Genomic DNA, 24,635 nt, shown 5'->3' with positions numbered 1-24,635 from the left:
AGCTCATTGTTACACGAATTCCTCTAGTTTTTAGAGTTCTAGCGATCATTGTACTCTTTTGATTGTCATCACCTCTGATTGAGCTTTGCACTCGGATGTTTCGTCATAGCGAAACCTGACCCTACCTAGAAGGATCAAATTCCGATACAAAACTATTACTTCGGCGGCACTGTGGTGTGTTGACTATCAAATATTTTACCCCAAGAAAAAATGCCTTCGATGAATTCTACTGCTACCAAGACAGAGTTCGAGAGCTCATTTACTCTAAGCGAGCAGGAAACCAAAACCACAAGAATGACTTCCTCGCTTGAGAGGAGTTTCGAGTCGAATGGATCCCGTCCAAGTAGTACAGGAAGTCCTACATTCAGCGAACGACTCAAATCAGCTAGGAGACTCGTACTGCCACAACACCCTGGTCGTGCAAGATTGGCCAAGTCAACCAGCGACACAGAGAAAATGGCCTCAAACAAAGAAGATGAGAATTCAAGCAATCCTAAAATCGCCCAAGAGCCTGCTGATTTCCGAACTCTTTTCAGGGAGCAGTTTATTCTTGCAGAGTAGTGAGTGTGCCCTTTAATACGATATACAAATATTGTTTTAATTTGTATCACTCATGTGTTTTTTTTATTTTTTTATTTAGCAAAGCAGTGTACAGGAACCCTCAGTCAGGAGTGTATGTTATCCCTTCTCTTAAATCTCTTCAAGGTAGGGCTGTCTCAAAATTAATTTCACTTTTCCTTTTTTGATGAAATGCATAAATTCATAAACTCTTGCAATGCATCGAGGAGAGGTTAAACAATGACATGAAAATAATAAGAACAAATGCTCTATGATGTTTTTTGTTCTTGGTTTATTCGATCATTTCCCCTCTGGCTCTTCCATGCAGTAATACTTAATTTTCTTCTAATTGAGCAGAATTTTATTTAAATTTAGCAGACCTTCAGCCATTTTAAGCCTGGTTTCCATATGGTCGTAACAGTCGTAAGGGTCATAACAGTTGTGCGCCAAAAAATCCTTGCATCCTTTAAAACTTAATGGAAATACTCAATGTGACAACCCTTGCAACAGAGGTGATCGGAGCGATGGGTCGCCACACGGTCGTCAGAGATAGAACCAGTTCTATCTCTACGACCAACATGACCAGAAAAAGGTGTGATACGACTTAATTTTTGAAACACTTTCATGCAACTGGTACGACAAGGCAAGGGCCTTTGCAGCAACGTAAAACAAGCTTGCTGAGTTTCGAAGAAGTTTGACGATACAAGTGCCTATATAACAAGTTTTCAAAGAAAAGGCAAAAAAAAACTGGAAAAAAAAATTTGGAAGACCCCCCAAAGAAGCGGTGACAAAATATAACATTCACTCAAGCTACCGTAGACTGATACGACCGATATGACCAAATGGAAACCAACAAACTTTAGGGCCGTATTGGTCGTACCCGAGTCTTCACCTCAGGGGGCAAACCCTAGATGACTGTTACGTCCCTTACAACTGTAACGACTTTATGGAAGCCAGGCTTTAACCAACAGGGCCAAAGCAATGGGTGGGTAGACTGTGGACTGATTTTTTCCATAAGATAATGAGGTGGACCCTCCCCCACCTACTCACCACCTAAAATATGACATTTGAGATTGTTGTCATAACAGCCAGGAAAAAAAGGTATTTTCTCATTATCCCAACCTTAGGAATGTACTAGTCAGGGTGGGGTGGAGGATGTAGTGGGATGATTTTAGGAACATGGTGGGGTCGGGTGGAGCTGGATGGGTAGCAACAAAATCTTATGGAGGGATCTACCTGCTACAGCATGTGTGCCAATATTTCAATGTTATTACTTTCTAGTTAACATTATGTACAGTATTTTTTGCTTACAGTGCAGTGAATATATAACATCTTTTTTATTTTCCACAGTTTGGCATGGCATCATCTTTTTGAGGGCTGGACCATACAGAGATGGCATTTTTAGATTTTTTATTTTCCTACAAGATGAGTAAGTCTTGTTGGATGGGGTGACATTGTATGTTTGAGTTTTATTGTATATTTTGGGAGTTGAAATCTTTGATTTTTTTTTTTTTTTGGGGGGGGGGGGGGGTGAGACTGTCCTACCCCCTGTAATGTTTATACAGTAGCTCAGCACCACTGGGGGGATATGATAAGCTTTTAAACTGAACCTTTGCTTTCCCTGCTGTATTCCTTTGTAGTTTTCCAGATAGTCGGCCCCTGGTTAAGTTCACTTCAAATGTGTTCCACCCACAGATTCACGAGAATGGGTAAGTAGAAGATGAAATTTCTTATTAGTATTGCTTTTTCTATCTTCTTTTTTTTCTGCTTTTTTTTTTTTTTGCTTTTTCTTGATATGTTGTGTTGAATGACCAATACTTTATTATGTGTTTCCAGTGTTTTCAATCTAGAAGTTGCATTCCCAAATTGGCATAGAGGAAAACATTGCATCTGGTAAGGAAAATAAAAGCTTTCTTTTTTTGCATTTGCAGCATAATTACAGAGCCATTGACTGTTAGTCTGGACAATGTATGCAATACAGAATGAAATAATACAAAAGGAATTGTAAAAATGATGCAAACATCAGCACCCACAGCATGTTTCTCAGATTTTTTTCATGAAAATAGGTGATGTGGTAAATGTGGAAAAATATAGAAGCTTATGAAGTTGATTTCCATGTTTTTTTAACATTTAAAAAAAGTGGGGGATTATTTATCATCAAAATTTTGGTTTTCCCCCAGATCCTGGACCTCAAGCAATTCCTAACTCAAGCATTTATGTAATGTACTGTTAATTGTAATACCTCGTTTTGTTGTTTTCGTTGCAGGCAGATTCTCAAGTATATGAAGAGTTGTTTTTATAGCACAGATACATGGGGCGGGGTCAATCAAGATGCAGTAAATGTGTAAGTAAGACAATCCCGATTCAATGCTACCCAGGATAGTTGATTCTCAAATTTAACCGTAAAGTATTCATTTCTCCTTTTGAACAGGGTGCACAGCAGTTTGGAAGAATTCAAGGAAAAGGCAAGGAACTGTGCTCTGGAATCACAAAAAATATTTGATGAAGAGACTGAAAGCTCAGGCAAGTTTGATATGTCATATGTGTGAGATACACGTAAGATGGAGAAATCTCTAGAGACATCTCTAGATCACACTAGCCCTTATTATCCTCAATGAAAGCCATTCTTCCTCAAATTAAAATGGCCATGCCTTGAAACATGTGTATTGAGAAGATATTTTGTCACTCTCTATGGTCCTGTATATGCGCTCATCTTGTTTGTACTCAAGACATTAATACTATGTAGGACATGACAGAAAAACCTGGAAAATGGGCAATTCGAGATAGGTAAAGAAGACTCGTTTTCTTGAAATGGGCATTAGTTTCGTGTATTCCAGAATAATTTTTAAATCATAAATAATGCAAGGCCAAAGCACATACCCCGATTTTGGCTTTTTAATATATATTTTACTTGTGCTATGTATGGGCTCAGGGACAAAAGGTTAATTTTCAATGATATTTTGTGTAATTTCCACCTTATTAGATGTGAAATGGGCTTATTTGACGCGTCAAGTCATGTTTTTCCGTCGTTACTACTTACTTGCTTTCACCTTGTGATATCCCTCTCTTACGGTTGCCCGAATCTTATACAAACTTCTAATTTCTTAGTGGAAGATGGAAATATTCTCAGAGTAAAGAATATGACAAAGGCAGAATTCCACGAGGCAAAGCAGCAAATGATTAAAGGGGTGAGTGCCAGCATGTATAATATTCTCAAATACCTGCGCAGCGTAGATAATAAAACACGCGTGAACAATCAGAATTATGAGAAAACAAAAAGTAGTGCGCGTAGTTAATAAAACACGCGTGAATAATCAGAATTATGAGAAAACAAAGAGCAGTGCGCGTAGATAATAAAACACGCGTGAGCAGTTAGAATTATGAGAAAACAAAGAGCAGTGCGCGTAGATAATAGGGACCTTAAGCGAGAACGACGGCGACGGCTAGGACAACGAGATCGAAAAAGATGTGTTCGCGCTTGGCGATCAATTATAATTTAATTACAATGGAATAAACAATACATTATAGTCAGAGATATATATAAATAAAAGGACATTATTTCTACAGTAGCGAACGTGGTTAGAGGAGTTTACACGGCAAACGTCCGCGTCCTCAATTGACCGTGAAAGTTGGAGTTTTCCCGTCGTGTTTTTATGGAAAACGGCTGAAATGTATTAGACAGAATGCATTTTCAGGTGCTGGCTATTGAATTCTGAATCAAATCCCATGTTTTCTGCCGTCGTCGTTGCTTAAGGTCCCTAATAAAACGTTCGTGAACAATCAGATTTATGGTACAATTAAGAACATTCCGCGTAGATCAATCAGAATTATGAGAAAAAAAGCAGTGTGCGACGATAAAAAGACGCGCGTGAACAATCAGAACTATGAGGTGAAAAAAGCAGTGTGCGTCGATAAAAAAACGCGCGTTAGCAATCAGAACTATGACAAAACAAAGAGCAGTGCGCGTAGTTAGAAAGACGCGCGTGAACAATCAGAATTATGAGGAAAAAAAGCAGTGTGCTTCGATAAAAAGACGCGCGTTAGCAATCAGAATTATGACAAAACAACGAGCAGGGGGCGTAGATAGAAAGACGCGCGTGAGCAATCAGAATTATGAGAAAACAAAGAGCAGTGCGCTAGATAATACGATGCGCGTGAAAAATCGGAAGTATGAGAAAACAAAGAGCAAATCGCGTAGATAATGAGACGCTCGTAAACAATCTATTATGAGAAACAAAGAGCAGTGCGCGTAAACAATGAGACGCTTAAAAAATCAGAATTATGAGAAAACAAAGAGCAGTGCGCGCACATAATGAAACGCGCGTGAACAATCAGAATTATGAGAAATAAAGCCCCATCTACACTAACAACTTTTAGTTGACAATTTTTAGTTGACAACTATATTTGTTGGCATCTACACTAGCAATTTTTCATGAGTGACAATTTAAAATTGCCGAGAAAAAGCAAACCTGCTAGCTTTTGAGCAACTATAGTTGCCACATAAAAATTGCCAACTTTGCTCCATCTACACTAGCAAATAAAAATTGTCAACTAAAAATTGTTAGTGTAGATGGGGCTTAAAGAGCAGTGCGCGTAGATAATGAGACGCGCGTGAACAACCAGAATTATGAAAATAAAGAGCATTGCGCGTAAATGAGACGCGCGTGAACAATCAGAACAATGAGAGAACAAAGAGCAGTGCGCGTAGATAATAAGATGGGCGTAAACAATCGGAATTATGAAAACAAGGAGCATTGCGCGTAGATAATCAAAAGCGCGTGAACAATCAGAACAATGAGAAAACAAAGAGCAGTGCGCGTAGATAATCAAAAGCGCGTGAACAATCAGAATAATGAGAAAACAAAGAGCAGTGCGCGTAGATAATAAGATGCGCGTGAACAGTCAGAAGTTTGAGAAAACAGAGCAGTGCGCGTAATAAAACACGCGTAAACAATTAGAATAATGACATATCAAAGACCAGTGGGTGTAAATTATGATTTAGAATTACGAGAAAACAAATAGCAGTGCGCATATGATAAAATTACCTCAAAATTCAGCAACCATTCGTATTTAAAAGTGAAGACTGTGTATTATTTTTTCCCAGGAAATACCAAGACCATCACGAAGTCACTCAACATATTGAAAAAAATATTTATTTAAGATAAAAAACATTGCGTTTGACGCACATGTTTGCAATAATGTATTTATGATAAATATAATACTTATTTTTACAATTGGCAAAGTTATACTTTGCAATTATAGATTATAAAGACGGTCATACAATATAATACATTTGTAAATATGTACATAAAGCAAGATAACAATACCCAATGGCAGTTCTATTGAATAAAGTTTTATTTTATTTCTTCTTTGGTGTCTTTTTAAGCATGATCTTAGAGATTATAGGGTAGATCTTTCATCCTAAAGAAGGTGATTTTAGGGTTGAGCGTAACATAGATATGAGCCAACTGTAGCAAATCTACCTCACAAGGAGAGAGTGCATTTGTAATTACGCTTTCTCCCTCCGAAGCACTGCTTTCACCATCTCCTCTATTGTATCCATATCTTCTGGGGGCGTAGTGACATTGCACAGCTGCTGGAAATCCTGTCAGACAAGGTGGACAAACCGGTATCAGACATTCAGAAAGTATATTTTCTTCTGACCAAAACTAAGAACTACTCTACTAAATTTCGAGAGTTTCCTGACTGAAGGGGTGCAATTTTCTAAAATGTAACCTATTTGTTTCCAATATTATTTTCAGGGAAATAATACGTTCTTTCCAACAACTTTTCCTGCATTCTCTGTGTACATAAAATTCTTGCGTCACTTCATCCTCACGACATTTCGAGAGTCGCGGAAATGTCAGCCACACTGAACTTAAACTTGTATCTATCCACTATTAATTTCGAGTGACACCCTGACCTTGTTTATCTTCTTGATGAGATCAGAATGATGTTTCCAACAGTGGTGTATGTAAGCCACTGTCATCTCAAAGACGGTCGCCTTGTCTGCCGTGTCGCTACACGATGGGATCATTGACCTTAGTAAAAACCAGCTTCGCGCAATCCTCTCCCTGATGAGAACGAGAAAACGGGAAATACTGTGACTGGCAGAATGTTTTGAAATTCCATTGAGTGTAAGCCTTGCGATAGCAAAATCTGTGTTTCTGGACCCAGAAAATTATTGCTGTTTGCAAACTATGTGGAAGGTATGTTGCAGGGTATACTTTGCTGGTCTGGTGGTCAAATGACATGGGTATGTTGGATGGTACTATGGGAAAATGTTTGTTTGGATGTGTGCATGGGCTTCCCTGTTTCTATAATTATGGAACACGACTTGCAAACTCGGTTACCTTTGGGTGCTTACCAACCCGATGTATAATTGCTCAAGAAAGATCGTTTTACTGTACCTTCTTTTGCGCTCTTTCTCCAGGTGTGCCTCCTTCCTCTCAGCAGGAGTACTCGGTGTCTTTGAAGTTGAATGATTGACAGCGGAGTTTATTGAATCCCTTTTCCGCTTGGTGGATCTGTTGGATGAAAAGTGTAAAGCTAATTACCATCTCTAGCTATCGTTCGATCTGTTCAATTCTACAATGCTTAGATGCTCGAACTCATACAAAACTCGAATGTCTCCTCACTCAAGCTAAACAGAGAATTTTCCATTAACCAATGGACAACTACAAGATTATTAGCCAGAAAAGAAAAATAGAGAACATGAAATTATATTGTATTGATATGTGTTTCACAGATCTCACATCATTTGTAAATGAAATTTTGCACATCTAGTTGTCAACCAATTAACAAAGACAGAGATTACTGTAACTGTCATATGTTTTATAGACAGTATCCCTTAGCTTTTTTTAAACAAACTTGTGAAAGTTATCCCTCCTGAAAATTAGCACAGTATACGTATCCTTCACTTGAAAGAATGTCCAACAGCTGACTTACCTTGGGGTTGTTGTCTTTTCCTTTTCCCCTAAATCTCTTCCAAAAACAAATGGTGTTAGACTGCTTGCAATAACTGCAGTGACTTGAGGGTCCAGTGGTATCAGTCGTTGGCTGTAGTCACTGCCCTGAAGTGCAGTATCCAGTAACTGCCTCGCACCATTCATGATCATTTTAGGAATCATGCCCTCTGCCTGGAAACCCTGTGAGCTTGTCTCTGTGACTTGTAGGTTTGACTGCAGTGGTTTGAGGGTCTCAAAATTTGGCAACATTGTCTCTTGGTTGTTGGGATGTGAGTTGGTTTTATCCCCCTCAGTTGTCTCATTGTTAGAATCGGATGTCTGTCATTAAAAAGCACACACAAACCCAGAAATATTGATCAGTAATCACTGTTTGCTTATCTGTTCGAGAAGAGAAAAGGTCAAATAATTATCTAACAACACCACAAATATACAGACTTTTCTGTCCCAGTTTGGCAGTTTTTATCAAATGACATAATTGCATGGCACATTTTCCTTGTGTGTGTGCACGAGCTTGCACACGTCATCTTTTACAAGCTACATTTTAAAAAATAAGATATTGTTACCTGGCTTACAGCTGGTAGTTCGCTGACTTCCCCCAGACCAGCACACCCACGTCCATCATGCAGAGGGATGATGCCTGACACACCCTGAGAACTAGGGCTCCCTTCAAGGCTACAGGTAGCGTTACTGTTTGGGATCTTTTCCACAGCAAGTGACATCTCCATGGCAGCTGTCAGCATCCCCATGCTGTTGCTTTGTGGTGGTGGAGGATTGTACTCAGGAAGGAAATCTAAAAAAAGTGAAAAGGCTGTTTTCAGTTACCTGGGTTAGTCTACTAAGGAAAAAAATTCAAGACAATCTTAGGTAGAGATCTGAAATCCTAGACTTTGACAACTTTAGGGATCATTTGCCATGCTTTCTAATTGTGGTCAAACCTTTTCTTTCACCTCCATTCTCTAAATGCAGTATCTAGTGCACATTTTGGGGTGAGGGCAAGGGGAGTATATAGCTACCAACTTGCATACTGTACCTGTAAAATACTGATACTGTTGCTGTCCAGAAATCCATGGCTGTCCATTGGCAAAGGTTACTTGTCCAGGAACATACTGTTGCGGTGCAAGTGAGTATACTGCTGAGGACGGGCACACATCAATGTTGGTGTAGGTGGATGCACACTCAGAGGGAAATGGCATCATCATGGGCTGTATAGGTGCGGCTGTTGACTGCCAGTCTTGTTGGGTAGGGGCTGCAAATCAACCACATGACTGAGCAGGACTTTCTGAAAGCACTAGTTTCTGGCTAATTTGTGCATTTCAAAAGGAGCTAATAGCTGGCTGAATTATGGTTGGTAAAACTCTCTGTTACAAGAACAAGCAAGCTACTGTATCCATTCCTTAACCTGTAAAACGTCTACCTTTTTCAGCAGCTTTGTTGTCATTTTCTGGCATTTCCAGGGACCGCTTGCATGCTGATAGAGGAGTCTTGTCCAGTTTCTGACGCTTCTGTGAGCTCCCTTCAGTTTTCATAGCATCATCCTTTTTCTTGGCCTTTGGGGTAACTACCATTGTATTGAAGTGGTGACAGAAGTGTTATTTTTCATTGTCAGCAACAGCAACCTCATTAATAATGTAATTCTTCATTAAGATTTTTTTGTTATATAGCTATCGTAATCATTATGGCTCTTAAAATTTACCGGCTGTAAGCTGGGCATGTCCAGCATATTTAATCACAAAATAAGTTCCTCTTTAATGAACACTGTATTCCTTATCCAAATAGGGTGGTAACAAGGCACCCAGGATACCCCAAACACCTTTTTGTCCTGTTGGCTCATTAACTCACCTGCAAAGTGGAGGGGCTCACTGATTAGCCGCATTATTGCTTTGGTCAAGTCTGTGTCAAATGTGCTGCACTTAAGTATTACATCATCAATGAACTGGTCCTTTACAAGCTCCTTCACAGTGTCTGAAAAAAGAATAGCATTAATTATATTGCAGTATGACACAACCTTTAATTCTCGATAAAACCTTACCCGAGAGTGAATCTGAGAATAAGAGTACAATTGGTGTCTGCTCATTAAGCGATCCAGTTGCTCTGTGTAAATCAAAACAACATTAGCTGATACCTAGACAGACAAGAGATGCATACAGGGGCGTGTTTAGAGAAAAATGCAGGGTGGGGTCCAGTAGTAATTCACTGACCATGGATCAATTTAGCAAATCTGCATCCTTAGCTTTGGAAATAGGTCACTAGAGATCCACCTAGAAACTTTTTTTATCCAAATGTACACACTTGTCCCTCTGGACACATGCCTGGCATAGATGGAAAGCTAGGTAAAGGAGACTTATGGGAAATCTTAGCGGTATTTGCTTCTTACTTGATATGTTTAAAAAAGTCCTTGTCTTCGCATTGCTCCAAGATAATCAAGCCATAAGCCTTTTTCTCACACAATTTTTTAGCTGTGCTGGAATCAGCGCACTCGATGATTGACAGTCCAATGCTCAAGAGACTTTCTACTGCAGACTGGGGAAGACTGCTATCTTCAGTTTTCACGTAAAGACAAGATTTACCAGCTTCATCCTACGAAAATAAAAACGATTGAAAACTTATTTCTTTTTTACGGCGTGTTGTCAAATTTTCAACGGTTTTTTAGACATGTTCAAAATCGAAAAGTCGTAAATTATTTCCTGCTTGGCGAAATAAGTTACTTATAAGCAAAAAGCTAGAATATATATTTTTAAAATCCCAGTTTTATTAACTAACCTGACATTTTCCTTATTGAGTTGTTCCCTTACAATATCGCACGAGCATAAAAGGAGAGCGCAGAAAACCGATTGCTCGTGTGCTCCCTCGCGCTGGAAAATGCTTAATTGTTCCACATTTTTCAGCAAGTTGTACCAGACTTACAGCTATTCCTAAGATCCCATGAAAATAAAGTGCATTTCCAATAAAGGATTTCCCTTGCTTTTCAAAGACATTTGAAAGTTGATGCAAAAATGACACAAAGCAAACAAGAATAAAGCGTACAACACAAAAACAACTAAATTATCATTTTCATCAACAACCCGTTTACCTGAACATGATTACCGCTCTGCTTTTTAGGTGTTTCTTGCTCCACCATCGCTCACAAAAATGGGTTTTCCAAAGAAATAAAGGAACCCAATGATTATTTAGCTTGTTTTTGGAAAACAAGACAATCAAAACGCAGAAGAGATTTGAATTTCGAATTTCTGACGCCATTGCACTGGAGCTGATGTGATGTTCTGGCGAAACATCGAGCGAGCCGTTTATTAAAACCCGAGGGATTCCCGCGGGAACACAATATGTAGAGTGAGGAAGGGGGGACCGAATTTTACGAAACTTCACAGAGGTGTAATTAAAATGATCACTTCTAATCGCTCGTTGAGTTCCGTGTGTTTTCATTAAGAATTTCTCTTAAAAATAACTAACTGTGAGCTTGTGCTCCCTGTGTTCAAGTATTCACGGTGTAAAAAAATGATGTTTTGTTGCGAACAACCAGAACTCACTCACTCATCTGTCTTCATGGGCACTTAATACCAAATTATTTATATTTTTTTATTAATATTTATATATTATTTATCAAAAACCCAAATATTCTGCCTTTGCGCCAAATCTATTTGTTCATTGGAAGAAGTGGCGCATACTATTTTTTGATTGGGCAGTTTTCCATATAGCTGCAATAAAGCTTTCCTGTTCGGTGCAGTAGGAAGACAAACACGGATATGATTTAAACAATATGCACTGTAAACACCAGAAAGGTATTATCATTTATTTCCTTGACAGATAGACTTCAAGCAAAATCAACACAAATGATTAAAAAATGAAAACAAGTATACATCAAGAGAGACTTTAATATCTAGAATTTTCCGTTAATCTAGTAACTCTTTTGAAAAAAAAAAGTACATACAAATTACATTATAAGGCAATATTTCCTGCAACTTACAATGCTGTAAAAATGGTTTCTACTTTATGCAAAGTTGCGAAGGAAATTGCCATGAGTGTCATGTTTCTGCAACCTGAGATACAACTTGCAGAAACAATTGCCCTTAAAACAACAAGGCCTGAAGACAGCGCAGAACATATTATTAAATATATATTAAATCTAAAAATAAGCCTAGCAGCTAGCTGGGAGATATTTATTCAGCCAGAAGGGCAGCTTTTTTCTGAACTGTTGTTATATTACTAGAAGAACTTGTTGGGCTGTGTAAGGGGACTGACGGGAGTTGGGTTCCAAATAGTGCGTTGTCATCCATTGCATGGTATTGTGGTAATCTTGTCTCTGCTCCAAGGGAATTCTATGGAATATACGCAAAATTTGTTAATCCCTTTTTCACTTCTACGAAACACCTGCTAAGTACCAAATATCTTGAGAATAATTGAAAAAACCTTACAGGTTAACCATACAGTACCTTAAACTTCTCTTCTGGTTCTTCTTGTGCTGTTTAAAAAAAACATAGAAAAAACAGTTGCTGCAACAACTTGGTTCTTATTTTTAACAGAGTAAAAAAAAACTTTCTTGAGATGGCATGAGCATTTCTGGGAAGGAGGGGAGGAGAATGCAAAATGACCCCTATGGTCTCCTGTGTAGCCATCTTAGCGACAGCCTAAAATCCCTTCCCACTTTAGATTTATACTAAGGTTGGCTGCACAGAAGACTTGCACTCCTAGTTAAAGAAGATAAAATTTGGGAAGCTATGAAAACAACATTCATATTGAATAATAGAATTTTTTATTTAAGGTTGTTGCCCCAACAATTGATTAGAAATTTGAGGGGCAGGGAGATTGAACTCTTTTGCCCTACAGGATTTGTTTATGCTGTTAAAATTGTGCTCTATTTTTGTTTTCTGTACATTCCCTCAAATACTGTTCAACCCTGCTCAACCCTACATGCTTCTACTGTTTCTCAAAAGTGCCTGTATGTGTACAAAGTACTTTATTTCCTCACCTTTGACACTGAGAGAGAGTGCTTCCAGCTCACGCTCAAGTTCCTCCATGTCGTCCCCTCCTGTCTGGTCTGATATGGCTTTATTACCTAAACGTTCAGCAAAATGATTAAAGATTGCAGCATGCTTAAAAGAAATGACTGAATGAAAACATGTACAATATTTTTAACTGAGCCATGGAATGAAATAATAAACTAACCCTGAGCAAGAGACTGTTGTATATTCTCAGCATCCTCTAAAGTCTGAAAATAAAAGTGAAAAGTATTAAAAGTCCTACAGTACTGATGATAAAAATGACTGTGCCCAGATTTCAAATTTCATGACTTCACCTGGATCCCTTTGCTATCCACTCTAAAATAGGCACACAGCAGTCTACACATATTTAAAGTAAAGAGAACTGAAGTAAACTCTCTTTTGACTTACCCCCTCAACATCCATTAGCACTTTATCAACATCACTTGCATTCATTCCTTCTTGGATGGCTCTGAGAGCAGAAGAGCCAGACTTGAGGGTTTCAACAATCTTTAACAAAACACATTATATTGTTACATATACTGTAAGAAACAGAACATAGGGAGAGTCACTCCTTATAAAAATGCTTGTGAATAAAGTTGTGTAAAGTGGTTTGCTCAGCAACAAATGTTACATGTGTGATCTAGATTAGTTGAAAAAGGAAAACCTTGTCAGAATGTGCTATTGTTTTGTATACTTTATTCCAGCCAAAAAGACAAACTACCTTATTATTGTATGCAGGAACACATCAAATGCTTGAATTTTCAAACATCTTTAGAGCTCTGTAGGGGGTTTCGAAGCATGCTAGACAGTTTTAGGACACCCTAATAAATTTGGCCAACAAAGAGAGGACAAAGTAGAACTGCCCTTATAATGTCTGGCAAACATTACTGTATAATGTACAGTACTTGTTACATTTGCTATACATACAGTATAACCACAATAGTCACAAATATATGAACACTACATATAACAAACTTATTACACTTTACCCTCTTATCTGTCTCTGATTCTTGTATCCTGTGTAATAATTCCTCTAGAGTGAGTAGGCTACCAGTTGTTCTGTCTAGCGACTTTTGATAGGATTCCTTCTTTTTAAGAATTGCTAATGCCTGAAATTTATGAAAAAAATACTTGCAATTTATCAAAGGACTAAAAGATATCTGATAAAAGCACCCTGACTGAAATTTAAATACAAAATTGTACTGTACAATATCAGGCCCATGCTATAGTAGGGGCCGCACAGGGGGATGCATACCCCCCAGAATGCTTAGATAAACTCCAGCAACCCCCTCCACCCACCAAATTCTGGCAATGCAACAGAGAAAAAACATTAAGTGACTAAAACAGTCACTTTACTTGCCATATCCTGGTAACAACAGTGACATCAAAAACTAAATATAAGTGATACTATATATTTACATGCATTAATTACTGTAGCTACTTTATCAAGTGCACCTCAAGCATTGTAAGCTATTGATTTGGAGCCTTTCGACATTCTTGTCGGTTACTTTACCGATTTTCGAAGTCCCTGATTTACACATTCTTTAGCTTTTTCTCTGCAACTAAAGTGAGTAATGTAAACATCATTAAAAAAAAATTAGATGATAAAAAAGGTGAATATGTATATCTATAATGCAAATGCATTACACAAACCTTTCAATGTTTTTTGATAACTTTTTCACTTGCAAAGTAAGCACTGCAACCATTTTCTTAAGTCTGTACAAAAATAATAAAATCAATAATTTACTTCACAGCACAGTACACTAGGTATGTAAAATATTTATTGCAGAGACAAAACCTAAACAAATAAAGTACACTATGTACTTCATAATAAAGTACACTATACCTCATAATATCCAGATCTGTGTCCGTTATAACAACAACTTTACTCTGGTTTTTCTTGCAGAATTTAATAACCTGTGAAATGTGATAAAATGGAGTAAATTTAAACATAATTAGTAATACAATAATATTGCATTATCAGTAACTTAGACAGTTTACAGATACTTTTTATTTTGAAAATGGTTGAAAACACTATGTAAATCTGTCTGGTATCACTGCTTGCTTTTTTATTTGAGCAAGTGGATCATTTGTCCCTTTGACTCAGGGGCGGATTTGCTTTTCACTGAAGGGGGGTTTGGCCCAGGGGCAGATTTGCTTTTCACTGAAGGGGGGTTTGGCCCAGGGGCGGATTTGCTTTTCGCTGAAGAGGGGTTTGGCCCAGGGGCGGATTTGCTTTTTGCTGAAGGGGGATTTGGCCCGGAGTCAAGGGGGTAGGTTGTAATAATTATTTGATTTGGCTTTCTGGCAGCCCAAAGGGGGGTTTAAACCCTCTGCCTACAAAATTCACTGGCTTGATTTAAGGTGCCTATGTAGTAAATGGTATTGTTACTCACGCCATACATATTTTCAACAGGACTATTGTGTCACTATTTAATTATTGTAGTTAACAAACCTTCTCTCCCTCTTTTGTACTGTGAACAAAAACCATTCTTTGTCTTTGTAGGTGGCACAAGACTATTTCCAGGTGCATGTCCGAGAACAGCAGTCCAGCAGAGGAACATCTCATTTTAAGTACATTCCAAGGGACCACATGATCAGTGGCCTCATGTTCAACTGCTTTGTGATGCATTTTCAGTAATAAATCTGCTTTCTCCTAAATTACATAATAGAAAACATGTTATCTTTTACTCAGGGTAAGCATTCTCTCACTAAAATAGTCTATGGGTGAAAGTATCCCAAGCCAACATAACACACTAGCCTAGCCCCCAGGCTAGCTGTCAGCTCCATGATGCTTTGTGTGCAGAACCACTTTCCAATATGGCAGACGCTCTTCATGCAGATTCAAATAGTAGCCTGGCAGATCCTTCACAAATATCTCTGTTTCTCCAAAAAATACTGTTTATTTCATGTGATCAAAGAAAAGTGAAATGCTTTGAAAAGTGTTCAGTAAGTTTTTTTTAGCATCATTTCGCTGCTTTTTTAAAAAAAATTTGGCGAGTTCAGTTAGTATCCGCTCGAATTTTTACCCAGAAAAAAATTGTTTTCATAATTTATAGCCCACATATCTTGAATAATAGATATCTTATTAAATAAATGAACCATTACAGCTTTGATGATAGAAAAGAATGTCTTTTAGGGCTGCCAAAAATGATGTTGTTACACTCAAACGGATAGATGCCATTTATGGTGCTTTTGGAAGAATCTGCCAGGCTTCTCTGGGGCAAGAGCAGAAAGGGCCAGTTACGTCATCACGATGCAGAGTGTACAGGCCAGCCGAGAAGTCTAGGGATGAGGCTAACATTCAAAAACTGGGAACCCAGGGAAAAACTGGTGGTACTGTAGAGCAATGCCTATAAACAGTGCCATCCAGGTTGCCCCTTCAGTTGCCCTTGAATTAAATAATAACATTTTTTAAAGAAATTAATGTCAAAGTGTTTGAACGTCTTCGTGACACCATCCAAGCTTCTTCGGACACCATTGAAATGTCACTGGGACACCATCAGTACATCTCCGGGACAAAATAAGGACGTCATAATATATAGCTTTTGCAAAAATCCAAATCAAAAGTCTCTCGCCTAATTTTGAGGATATAAAACATGTGTTCAAAAATGTAGCTTGCTATTATCATTGTTTAAACATTATTCTAAGAAGTTTCTATAATTAATGTGTACCTGTAGTTCTTGTGTAAGGACAAAGTTCTGGTTGTCTAATATTCTATCACTTTCGTTTCCGCCCCATAACATTGTCCCGACTGTCCAAGAAAATGACTTCCTCATGTACCCATACGACCATGACAACCAGTCGTCATTTACATGGCTCTGTATATCTTCTACTGTTTGTAATTTCTGTGTTCTTAGCATTTCCCTTAGCACGATTTTAAGCCCAAGAGGTACATGTCCGTTTCTTGTGAATCGTTGTCGAAGAGTATTCAAGTCGGTGCAAAATTCTCCACGAGATTGACACATTTCGCACACTGCTGTCGTCCAAAAGTTCAGCTTGCTGTCCCAGTGTTTGGGGTTGACATTTCTGTTTTCAGGAAACGCGGAAAACATAAAATTCATTCGATCATCATCTTCCCAATCTGTAGGAACGAAAGACATATCTGTTGTCTTTGCCGCCATTTTGAGATTTGAGCCCGCAATTGACCAGCTTTGCGGTCGTAGTTCGGCAAGGTTCTTCATATATGATGGTAAAGTGTACCATCCAAACAAGTGTCGAAACACGGGCCCTGGGGGGACACCACAACCCCAGTTGTGTGAGTGATATATAAATATAAGGGGGGTATTGTGTTCTTAATTTCTCTGTATTGTAGGAGCGAGAAGACGCCATCTCCTTCCTTTCTCATCTCTTCTCTCCTCCTTCCTCCGCCACCTCGTTCTCACGACTCGTTACGCTGACCTCAACTCCCTGGCGGGTACCCGAAGATGAGATCGACTAGGAGACGTGGTTGATCTGGAACCTCACGCCAAAAACTAACCAGTAAGCTACACAGAATACACAGCACTGTAGGTTTCGCCTTTTAACTAAAAATGGAAAACAAATGAGAGCATTCTTTCTGTGGATACGTGTTCTTTTTATTAGTAATGTAGCGACCACAAGGAGTTTCGCGATGAACCAACCGAAATATCGTGTTTCGTCGTTTTTCTCCTTTATAGCGGACCTCAACCGACAAGTAACCAGATCATCTACCCTGTGTACCAGAGGCGAAAACGTTTTTGACCGGTCGCTTTGAAGCTCGGAGCCTCTGGTACCAAGGGTAGCCTTCGGAACAACCTTTCTAAGTCACGTGTTCGTGCAGTGCATGACCATATTGTTCTGTGTAAACAACGCCAAAATCCTAAACAAAAAGTACCACAGAAGCCCTAAAATATACTATTTCTGATAAAAATGCTTATTTTCTCTCAGATACCCAATCAAATACCATGTCTGTTTACAAATAGCAAGGGTATACAACGGGCCCTCCTCCCCGAAACACGTTAAAATGGCATATTTTGTCGTTTGAATATGTTCTATCGCCGAAAATATCCATTTTAAAAGTTGCTGGGGAAAAATATTATCCAGGAGGGACCATTCCTTTTTCCCCAGCCAGCATTGGTTAGGAATTTTTGCACATGAATAATCTCCCGTATAGACGATCGAGACTACAAATTTGCCAACGGAGCCATTCGGGACGATTTTTCCCCAGCAACCGAAGGGTCTAACATCTTCCCAGCCAGCAAAAAAACGGGCTGCGGAACAGATATTTTGGGGGACAGATCTCCCCCCCCTCCCCCCCCCCCCCCCCCTCCCGTAATTATTCTATAGTCGAAAGATCATGGAGTTTTGTTTCCTTTCCAGGCGCGTTTATAGCGCAGGCTGCGCGCGCAAAAAGTGGGTCATTTCTTATTGAAGAACCGCGCAGCCCCCCCCCCCCCCCCCTCCTCTTAGCTAATCCTGGATAGGCAATTTCCAGCTCCATCTCTAAAGATGCGTTTATTCTAACGGTACGAAATTAGTGTCTTGGCCTCAACATATGCTATCGTAACGTCTAGCTATGTGCTTCTAAAAGAAAAACGTAATTTAATCTACGATGTAAGTATAGTCCCCGGTACACTCTAGATCCACCCGTTTAGTGACACTCCAGATACGCCAAGGACATCTCGTTTCAATTGCAGTTTCACGTGCTCCGTGTCGTTTACCTGGATTGTCTCTCAACGAGTAAACTGGACACAGAGGTACAGGGTAGCTATGCTAACTGCTTTTTTGATATCTGACGGGGCAGAGAGGGGGAGGGGGAGGGGGAGAGGGTGTCAAGTATCAGAAGTTTGTATCTCATGTTTAAAAAGTCCACTACTTCATCAATTTTTCAGTTCAAAGATGTTTGGGGATTGGCTTGACCGTCAGATATCAAAAGGCCTGTTCCTAAGTCATGTCTCGTCTTTGCTCTCTTTCAAATCTATTGGCTGCCTTCCTGTCTTCAAGCGTCAAGTAGAATGTGTATTTATCCAGTGCTTTGTCGTTAGTACGTGGCCTTGAACCCTTCACCTGAAGAAAAATAAAAAGAAAAAAAATGGTTTTGTTTTTCATGCTACATGACTTAGCCTGCCGGTGATGACGATGATAATGATGATTAAATGATTATGGTAATGAGATTGCTAAAAATAAAAACGATGATAATGATAATTAAATGATTATGGTGATGAGATTGCTAAAAATAAAAATGGCAAATGACGGCTATGAGATCATGATGATTATAACGATGGTTATGATAATGAGGGAAAGCATCGACGACGAAGACGACGTCACGTGACGGTGATTTTGATGATATGATCATGTTGATAATGATGATTATATTTTCATGAAAATACCTAGTCGGAAGCATTTGTTGAAGTTGTATTAATGGATAGCAAAAGGCGGTTTATGATGCAGGCGCGTACAAGGCCAAGAAGTGGGTAATTTCTTATTAAGGAATCTTTAAATACTATGCTTTTTCCAAATGATTCCATGAGCAGCCCCCCTCGGCCGATTCTGGGAACGTGCCTGTGATGCAGCATTCTCTCGAGTCTTCAAGGTAAATACACCATCCTTTCGTTACCTTATTCACTCAATCGTTCCCTTATTCACTCGTTCCCTTATTCACTCACTTGTTCCCTTATTCACTTACACGTTCCCTTATTCACTCACTCGTTCCCTTATTCACTCACTCGTTCTCTTATTTACTCACTCGTTCTCTTATTCACTCACTCGTTCACTTATTCACTCACTTGTTCCCTTGTTCACTCACTCGTTCACCTATCACTCACCTTACGATAAGCCAGCATTGTTCCAATGAAAAGGACCACCAAAGCGAGCATTGCTCCCACTCCGTATAAGAAGTACATGTAGACCTCAGTCATTGTGTTTTCAGAAGTAGGGGTGCTCTTTTGAACTAAATAATGCAAGGAATAATAGCTTTATGTGGTGTTTGAAAGCCCGAAAGTAGACTTAATTAATGCGTTGCGCACAATATCTATCACGTAGCAAAATTTCACATTTTCTTCTTATGAAATGCATCCTGTCATGTCACACAACACCATTAGCCCCATCATCGACGCACCAAAAACTTCAAAATGCCCATACAGCACATGACCAAGTAAACTGCGTTTACAACATACTTTTTTGTCACACAATACCATCAGCAAACAGTCAACAAAAACGGGGCTACAAACCAAGCACGCCCCAAAAATACACTTGTAGCACATCAAGTCAACCCCTGTCACGTCACACAAGAACCTTTCTTGTTTTAATATGTAAAGTGTTATCAAAACAGTATTGATTATAAAATAATATATTATTATACTTACCAGTAATTTGTGCCGTTTTTTCTCGGATACTGATGATGTTAAGCTGCGCAAGTCGATCATCTCTTGCAGAGTACAAGGTCGATCTCATTCTCTCTGAGGTAATCGTAGACGTTCTTCTATATCTGGCCCTATAAGATATACCACACAAGTCTTTATTGTCAGTCTCTATTTTGTCATCCAGGTAAATAGAGTGCGAGAAGTCATCTATTTATATCGGCTAATTTAGGGAAGAAGCTATTGTACTACATTTTATTGAAACTGTTGAATAATGTATGAAACTTTTGAGATAAATATAAATATTTGAAATAATATCATTATAAAATAATATGAATAAAGATGAAACTGAGGGCTCTAAAATCTATGAATTTTGTACTAATTGGTGCATGTGAAGTTTATTTATTGAGACTCTATATAAAATTCACTATGTTCACATAGATAACGATTGTGACGAGGATAACGATGTGCTGCTGCTGATGATGATAATGGTGATATCATAATGATTTTGATCCATACACGATGTGATGATGATTATGATGACAGGATGTGATAATAATGATGAAGAGGTGATGTTGACGATGATGATAATGATGTTTTAATAGTCACCTGTAAGTGAACATAATGCTTCCTTTACTCATGTCGATCACCTCGGCGTCCAGAAATCCCTCGGTCTCCTTCATCACCGGTTCAAGAGCAGACTCAAATCTTTCCTTTTCAGCCTTGTAATCTTCACTGCTCTTGTTTCTCAGCGTCTCTCGCCATTCATCACTCGATGTAATTTCAAACGTTAGACTTTTCGTTGACTGGACATGTTCAGAGCTGGTGGGATTCATGGTTGGCCCAATACTTGTAGTCATGGCCGACCCTGTATTCAGGGTAATTGTTGGGCGTATAAGGGACGTAGCGGTGGCACTGGTCTCGATTTGCGAAATCGCTTTCACCAGAGGACTTGACGCAGATGGTGAGTCCTTAATACTTTGCCCAGCAGAATGCACCATCGCTGTTAAGCTTCTTACCATCTCTGTTGTGGTCATAGGGGAAGGGTCTTGCAATGGGTCTGTGCTGAGGTTCACCATTAAGCTTCTTACCATCTCTGTTGTGGTCATAGGGGAAGGGTCTTGCAATGGGTCTGTGCTGAGGTTCATCATTAAGCTTCTTACCATCTCTGTTGTGGTCATAGGGGAAGGGTCTTGCAATGGGTCTGTGCTGAGGTTCACCATTAAGCTTCTTACCATCTCTGTTGTGGTCATAGGAATAGGGTCTTGCAATGGGTCTGTGCTGAGGTTCAGCATTAAGCTTCTTACCATCTCTGTTGTGGTCACGATAGGAATGGGGCTTTGCGAATACACTGTACTTAGGTCTAGGCTCGTAGTAACTATTTGACTAGATTGGTTTGCAGCGTCTGTGATTTAAAGAAAAAAAGAAATACGGGATAAGAGAAGAGGAAGAAAATCAGGGGAGGTTCTTCTCATGTTGACCTGATAGGGATGCTCGTCGTATTTTTGGGGGTTAAAATTGGGCATTTAACGCAGTCTGACACAAAATAGCCTTAGAAATGGCATATCTTAGGGCTTCGGGGTTTTTTTTTAGAATTTTTGGTGTGCAGGTATTTTCTCGAATGATCCCGAAGAGAATTCAAATGCTTCCCTTTCGCCCGGAAGTTTATTGGTGGAATAAGCCCCCCTCCCCCCCAAAAAAGAAAAATGCGTCCAAGCTTCTAACTGACTCCTCCCCAGCCCCTCCCTCTCAGCTGTCCCACCGGGATGCTTATTCGACCCTTACCATTGGTGGTGCAATTTGGCATGAGGCACGCTTCTTCTTCAATAACGACGCCGGGTCCATTTTTGCATTTGATTGTGCACAAGACCCGTCTCATTCTAGTACCATTCTTCCCACATGCTCCCCCAGCACAGGGGGTCCATCCGTTCCATTCTAGCGAAGCCAAGGTCTCGGTTGGAAATAGACTTACAAACAGGACAAGTAAGAGTAGACCGCTGACCATAGAGACGGTGAGCATAACGGCTACTGAAGTGGCTTCTGAAAAAAGGTGAATGAATAAATAGACGAGAGGGCCACTAACGATTATATCAAACTGCTATAAACACCTTTCGATGGACCTCAAAACGACGAACACGTGTAGAGAGAAGGCAAAATATTTAGGGATTTAGGTATTTAGGGTTTTAGTTGCATTCTTAGTTTATTGGGGCTATATTTCGCGGGTACCGACGGATCAACCCACGAAAATAGGGTTGGCACATTTCGCGAGATTTTAACTTCACGATTTGGGAACAAAATTATCCTTTAAAGGAATCGAAGTTTGCGAATATATCAAAAGCAACACAAAAAAACGCATTATTTTTTGCTTAACTCTATTTTCAAAATATTTACAACGAAGCCATTGAAACAAAAGTGAGAAATTGCAAGTTCTTGATCGTCACCAGTAGATCGTTACGAGAAAAAAACAAAAAATGGTAGGTTATTTAATTTCGCGATACAAAGTCCTCGTTTATTTTATCAGCCTCTTACGGGTGGGTTATTTTGTCGGGGAATCTTTCAAAAGGACATGGAAACTCTGTCTAATCCGATTCATTTGGACGAAAAATATGGATACACTCCTACCACATGGTCCCTTCATTGTTCCGCATATTATCTAATGAAATATGAATTTTACATTTACATCAAGATTGTTTTTAAATGTCTCTTACATTTTTAGAAACACAGACTAGTCGAACAAGATGCAGTCTTAGCTAAACAGAAAGTCATTTGAACCAAATAGTAACCACATAAACAGTAACATTTGTTTTGCCAGGCTCTATTGCTGAGACGCAAGACTATGCCGTGCTTGAACAATCTTCATATTTTTCTGGCAGCTTAACAAATTTTAGAGCGCACGAAAATATCAAGCTACATTTAATACGGTTAAATATTTTACTACAACAAGATCTTGATGGGACTGAAGAAATGAAGGGGAAAAAAGGGAAAAGACTAAAAGACAGAATTGGAGCTCAAACTCCGGCAAGCATAATTCATTATCATTGTGAACCAGAAACCTTTTATGACCCTCACCTTTACGTTTTTGTTCAAACGAAGTAAACTGTAAGAACATATCTGAGACTATTATTATCTGAGGCAAGCAGGAAAAAGGGAACACAGTTTTATGGTCCAAATGCAAGATGCGTAAAATCCTAATAACATGTAAAACATGTTATTAAGCTTGATTAGGCTAAAAGAATGCTTGACAAGACTATAGCAGCGAATATTTCTTTAAAGTATCTAAACAATATCAAATACTTACAGATAAATTTCTCGCGCTTGCAAATGTCTTGGTCTGCTCGCTACAGGATCGAGATCCGCAATATGCATAGCATTCAAAGAACTTTATTACCGATTGTTTTCATTTTACAATTCACAGCTGGTTCGATCTTTATTTCCAATGGAAAAATTATTAAAACATGCAAAGCTTAACAATAATAATTAATTCTAAACAATATCAAATACTTACAGATAAATTTCTCGCGCTTGCAAATGTCTTGGTCTGCTCGCTACAGGATCGAGATCCGCAATATGCATAGCATTCAAAGAACTTTATTACCGATTGTTTTCATTTTACAATTCACAGCTGGTTCGATCTTTATTTCCAATGGAAAAATTATTAAAACATGCAAAGCTTAACAATAGTAATTTATTAAAAGGGCCATTAACACATACATTTACCTGTGAATAAGTTTTCTGATCTATCATGCATCATACAGGCGCGTACACAGGGGAGTGCGCAGGGCGCGCGCGACCAAAAGTGGGGCATATTTATCTGGTGGGGGGAGGGGCTGCTTAGTTGAATTTTTTTTCTGGTTCAAAAATTGCGACCCTCCCCCAATCTAAAGCACAAAAAAGGTGACCCTCCCCCAAAAAGGCGGGAGGCGGGCTCCTCTGTGAAGATTTTGCCATTTAAATATGTGAAATGTTAATTATTGTTAAAACCTAAATAGAAAAAAGCATCATTAGCTCCTTGCCAACTAAAATCTTATTTAAATATGTTTTTATACCACCAATCTGAAAAGATAGTAGCGGGAAACTTTGACATAAATCGAAATTCGTAAATTCATTGATGGAAAGTATGGGAGTTAATGAAACCAAAACTGCAAAAGATGAAAATAGTAGAGGCCACACTTTAGGGGATAACGGTTTTCAACGCCAGTCAAACAAGAGTCATGGAAGTGCAAGCAGAAGACGCATCTAATTAATTTATCTATTTTGTAGGGGGTCTGGGGTTTTTCCCAGAAAAAAGTTGAAATTCCAGACTTTTAGGAGGCTCGGAAACTGATCAGAATACCTGTTCAAAAAATAAGGCCCTCCCCTAAACCCTGTATCAAAAATTGAGGCCCTCCCCTAAATCGATGCTTGAAAAATAGCAACCGTTCCTCAAAACATAGCAGCCATCCCTCCTTTAAATAATGACTCTTCCCTTATGTGAAATTAAGAAATGATGTCCAAAAAGAAAAAAAACAAATAGTTATTTATGATATCATTTATTTTAGAGAAAGGGGTTAAGAGGAGAGGGGGGTGAACGCATTGTAAAGGCAAGAATAATTGATTATCATTGTGAACCAGAAACCTTTTATCACACTGGCTCACCTTTGAGTTTTTATTGAAACGAAGTAAACTGTAAGAATATACCTGAGAATATTATTATCTAAGGCAAGGCAGGAAAAAAGGAACACCGTTTTATGGTCAAAATGCCAGATGCGTAAAATCCTTCCATTAATAACATGTTAAAGAATGCTTGACAAGACTATAGCAGTAAATATATTTTT

The 24,635-nt window shown here is 38.9% G+C and overlaps 4 protein-coding genes and 2 long non-coding RNA genes across 8 annotated transcripts; 3 read left to right on the top strand and 3 right to left on the bottom strand.

Annotated features, from left to right (window-relative positions):
* Positions 1 to 44: 44 nt before the first annotated feature.
* On the top strand, positions 45 to 5,924 carry LOC5520926 (protein crossbronx homolog). The gene is made up of 9 exons (XM_001640793.3): positions 45 to 560; positions 641 to 705; positions 1,909 to 1,987; positions 2,199 to 2,267; positions 2,395 to 2,451; positions 2,825 to 2,902; positions 2,990 to 3,081; positions 3,667 to 3,746; positions 5,663 to 5,924. Exons 1-9 carry the CDS (start codon positions 211 to 213, stop codon positions 5,699 to 5,701), a joined length of 909 nt encoding a protein of 302 aa, XP_001640843.3. The 5' UTR covers positions 45 to 210; the 3' UTR covers positions 5,702 to 5,924.
* On the bottom strand, positions 5,696 to 10,908 carry LOC5520925. The gene is made up of 11 exons (XM_032366030.2): positions 10,597 to 10,908; positions 9,901 to 10,103; positions 9,556 to 9,617; positions 9,366 to 9,488; positions 8,941 to 9,084; positions 8,557 to 8,772; positions 8,090 to 8,316; positions 7,507 to 7,844; positions 6,969 to 7,085; positions 6,482 to 6,632; positions 5,696 to 6,163 (listed from the first exon to the last, which is right to left on the bottom strand). The coding sequence occupies exons 1-11, from the start codon at positions 10,642 to 10,644 to the stop codon at positions 6,068 to 6,070; spliced, it is 1,725 nt and encodes a 574-aa protein (XP_032221921.2). The 5' UTR covers positions 10,645 to 10,908; the 3' UTR covers positions 5,696 to 6,067.
* On the top strand, positions 8,950 to 10,124 carry LOC125568084. The gene is made up of 2 exons (XR_007312068.1): positions 8,950 to 9,080; positions 9,303 to 10,124. It is a non-coding gene; the product is annotated as an uncharacterized LOC125568084 (long non-coding RNA).
* Positions 10,909 to 11,292: 384 nt separating the features above from the next.
* On the bottom strand, positions 11,293 to 16,838 carry LOC5520924 (charged multivesicular body protein 7). 2 transcript variants are annotated; one of them, XM_001640680.3, is made up of 11 exons: positions 16,177 to 16,838; positions 14,958 to 15,158; positions 14,349 to 14,419; positions 14,156 to 14,218; positions 14,016 to 14,064; positions 13,492 to 13,611; positions 12,911 to 13,009; positions 12,687 to 12,729; positions 12,490 to 12,576; positions 11,954 to 11,982; positions 11,293 to 11,839 (listed from the first exon to the last, which is right to left on the bottom strand). In XM_001640680.3, exons 1-11 carry the CDS (start codon positions 16,684 to 16,686, stop codon positions 11,681 to 11,683), a joined length of 1,431 nt encoding a protein of 476 aa, XP_001640730.3. In that variant the 5' UTR covers positions 16,687 to 16,838; the 3' UTR covers positions 11,293 to 11,680. The 2 variants fall into 2 exon arrangements, with proteins under 2 accessions (XP_001640730.3, XP_032221927.2); XM_032366036.2 differs by having other exon boundaries at positions 13,492 to 13,590.
* Positions 16,839 to 17,057: 219 nt separating this feature from the next.
* LOC116604112 (uncharacterized threonine-rich GPI-anchored glycoprotein PJ4664.02) lies at positions 17,058 to 23,242 on the bottom strand. The gene is made up of 6 exons (XM_048729462.1): positions 23,120 to 23,242; positions 21,607 to 21,861; positions 20,431 to 21,226; positions 19,828 to 19,955; positions 19,288 to 19,412; positions 17,058 to 18,529 (listed from the first exon to the last, which is right to left on the bottom strand). Exons 2-6 carry the CDS (start codon positions 21,839 to 21,841, stop codon positions 18,407 to 18,409), a joined length of 1,407 nt encoding a protein of 468 aa, XP_048585419.1. The 5' UTR covers positions 21,842 to 21,861; positions 23,120 to 23,242; the 3' UTR covers positions 17,058 to 18,406.
* LOC125568083 lies at positions 18,160 to 20,188 on the top strand. Of its 2 annotated transcripts, none has more exons than XR_007312067.1 (3): positions 18,160 to 18,219; positions 18,997 to 19,055; positions 19,897 to 20,188. It is a non-coding gene; the product is annotated as an uncharacterized LOC125568083 (long non-coding RNA). The 2 variants fall into 2 exon arrangements; XR_007312066.1 differs by having other exon boundaries at positions 18,165 to 18,219; positions 19,871 to 20,188.
* Positions 23,243 to 24,635: the final 1,393 nt, after the last annotated feature.

Source organism: Nematostella vectensis, chromosome 6, assembly GCF_932526225.1.
Source record: "Nematostella vectensis chromosome 6, jaNemVect1.1, whole genome shotgun sequence".
NCBI lineage: Eukaryota > Metazoa > Cnidaria > Anthozoa > Actiniaria > Edwardsiidae > Nematostella > Nematostella vectensis.
This window is presented reverse-complemented; position numbering and strand designations above follow the sequence as displayed.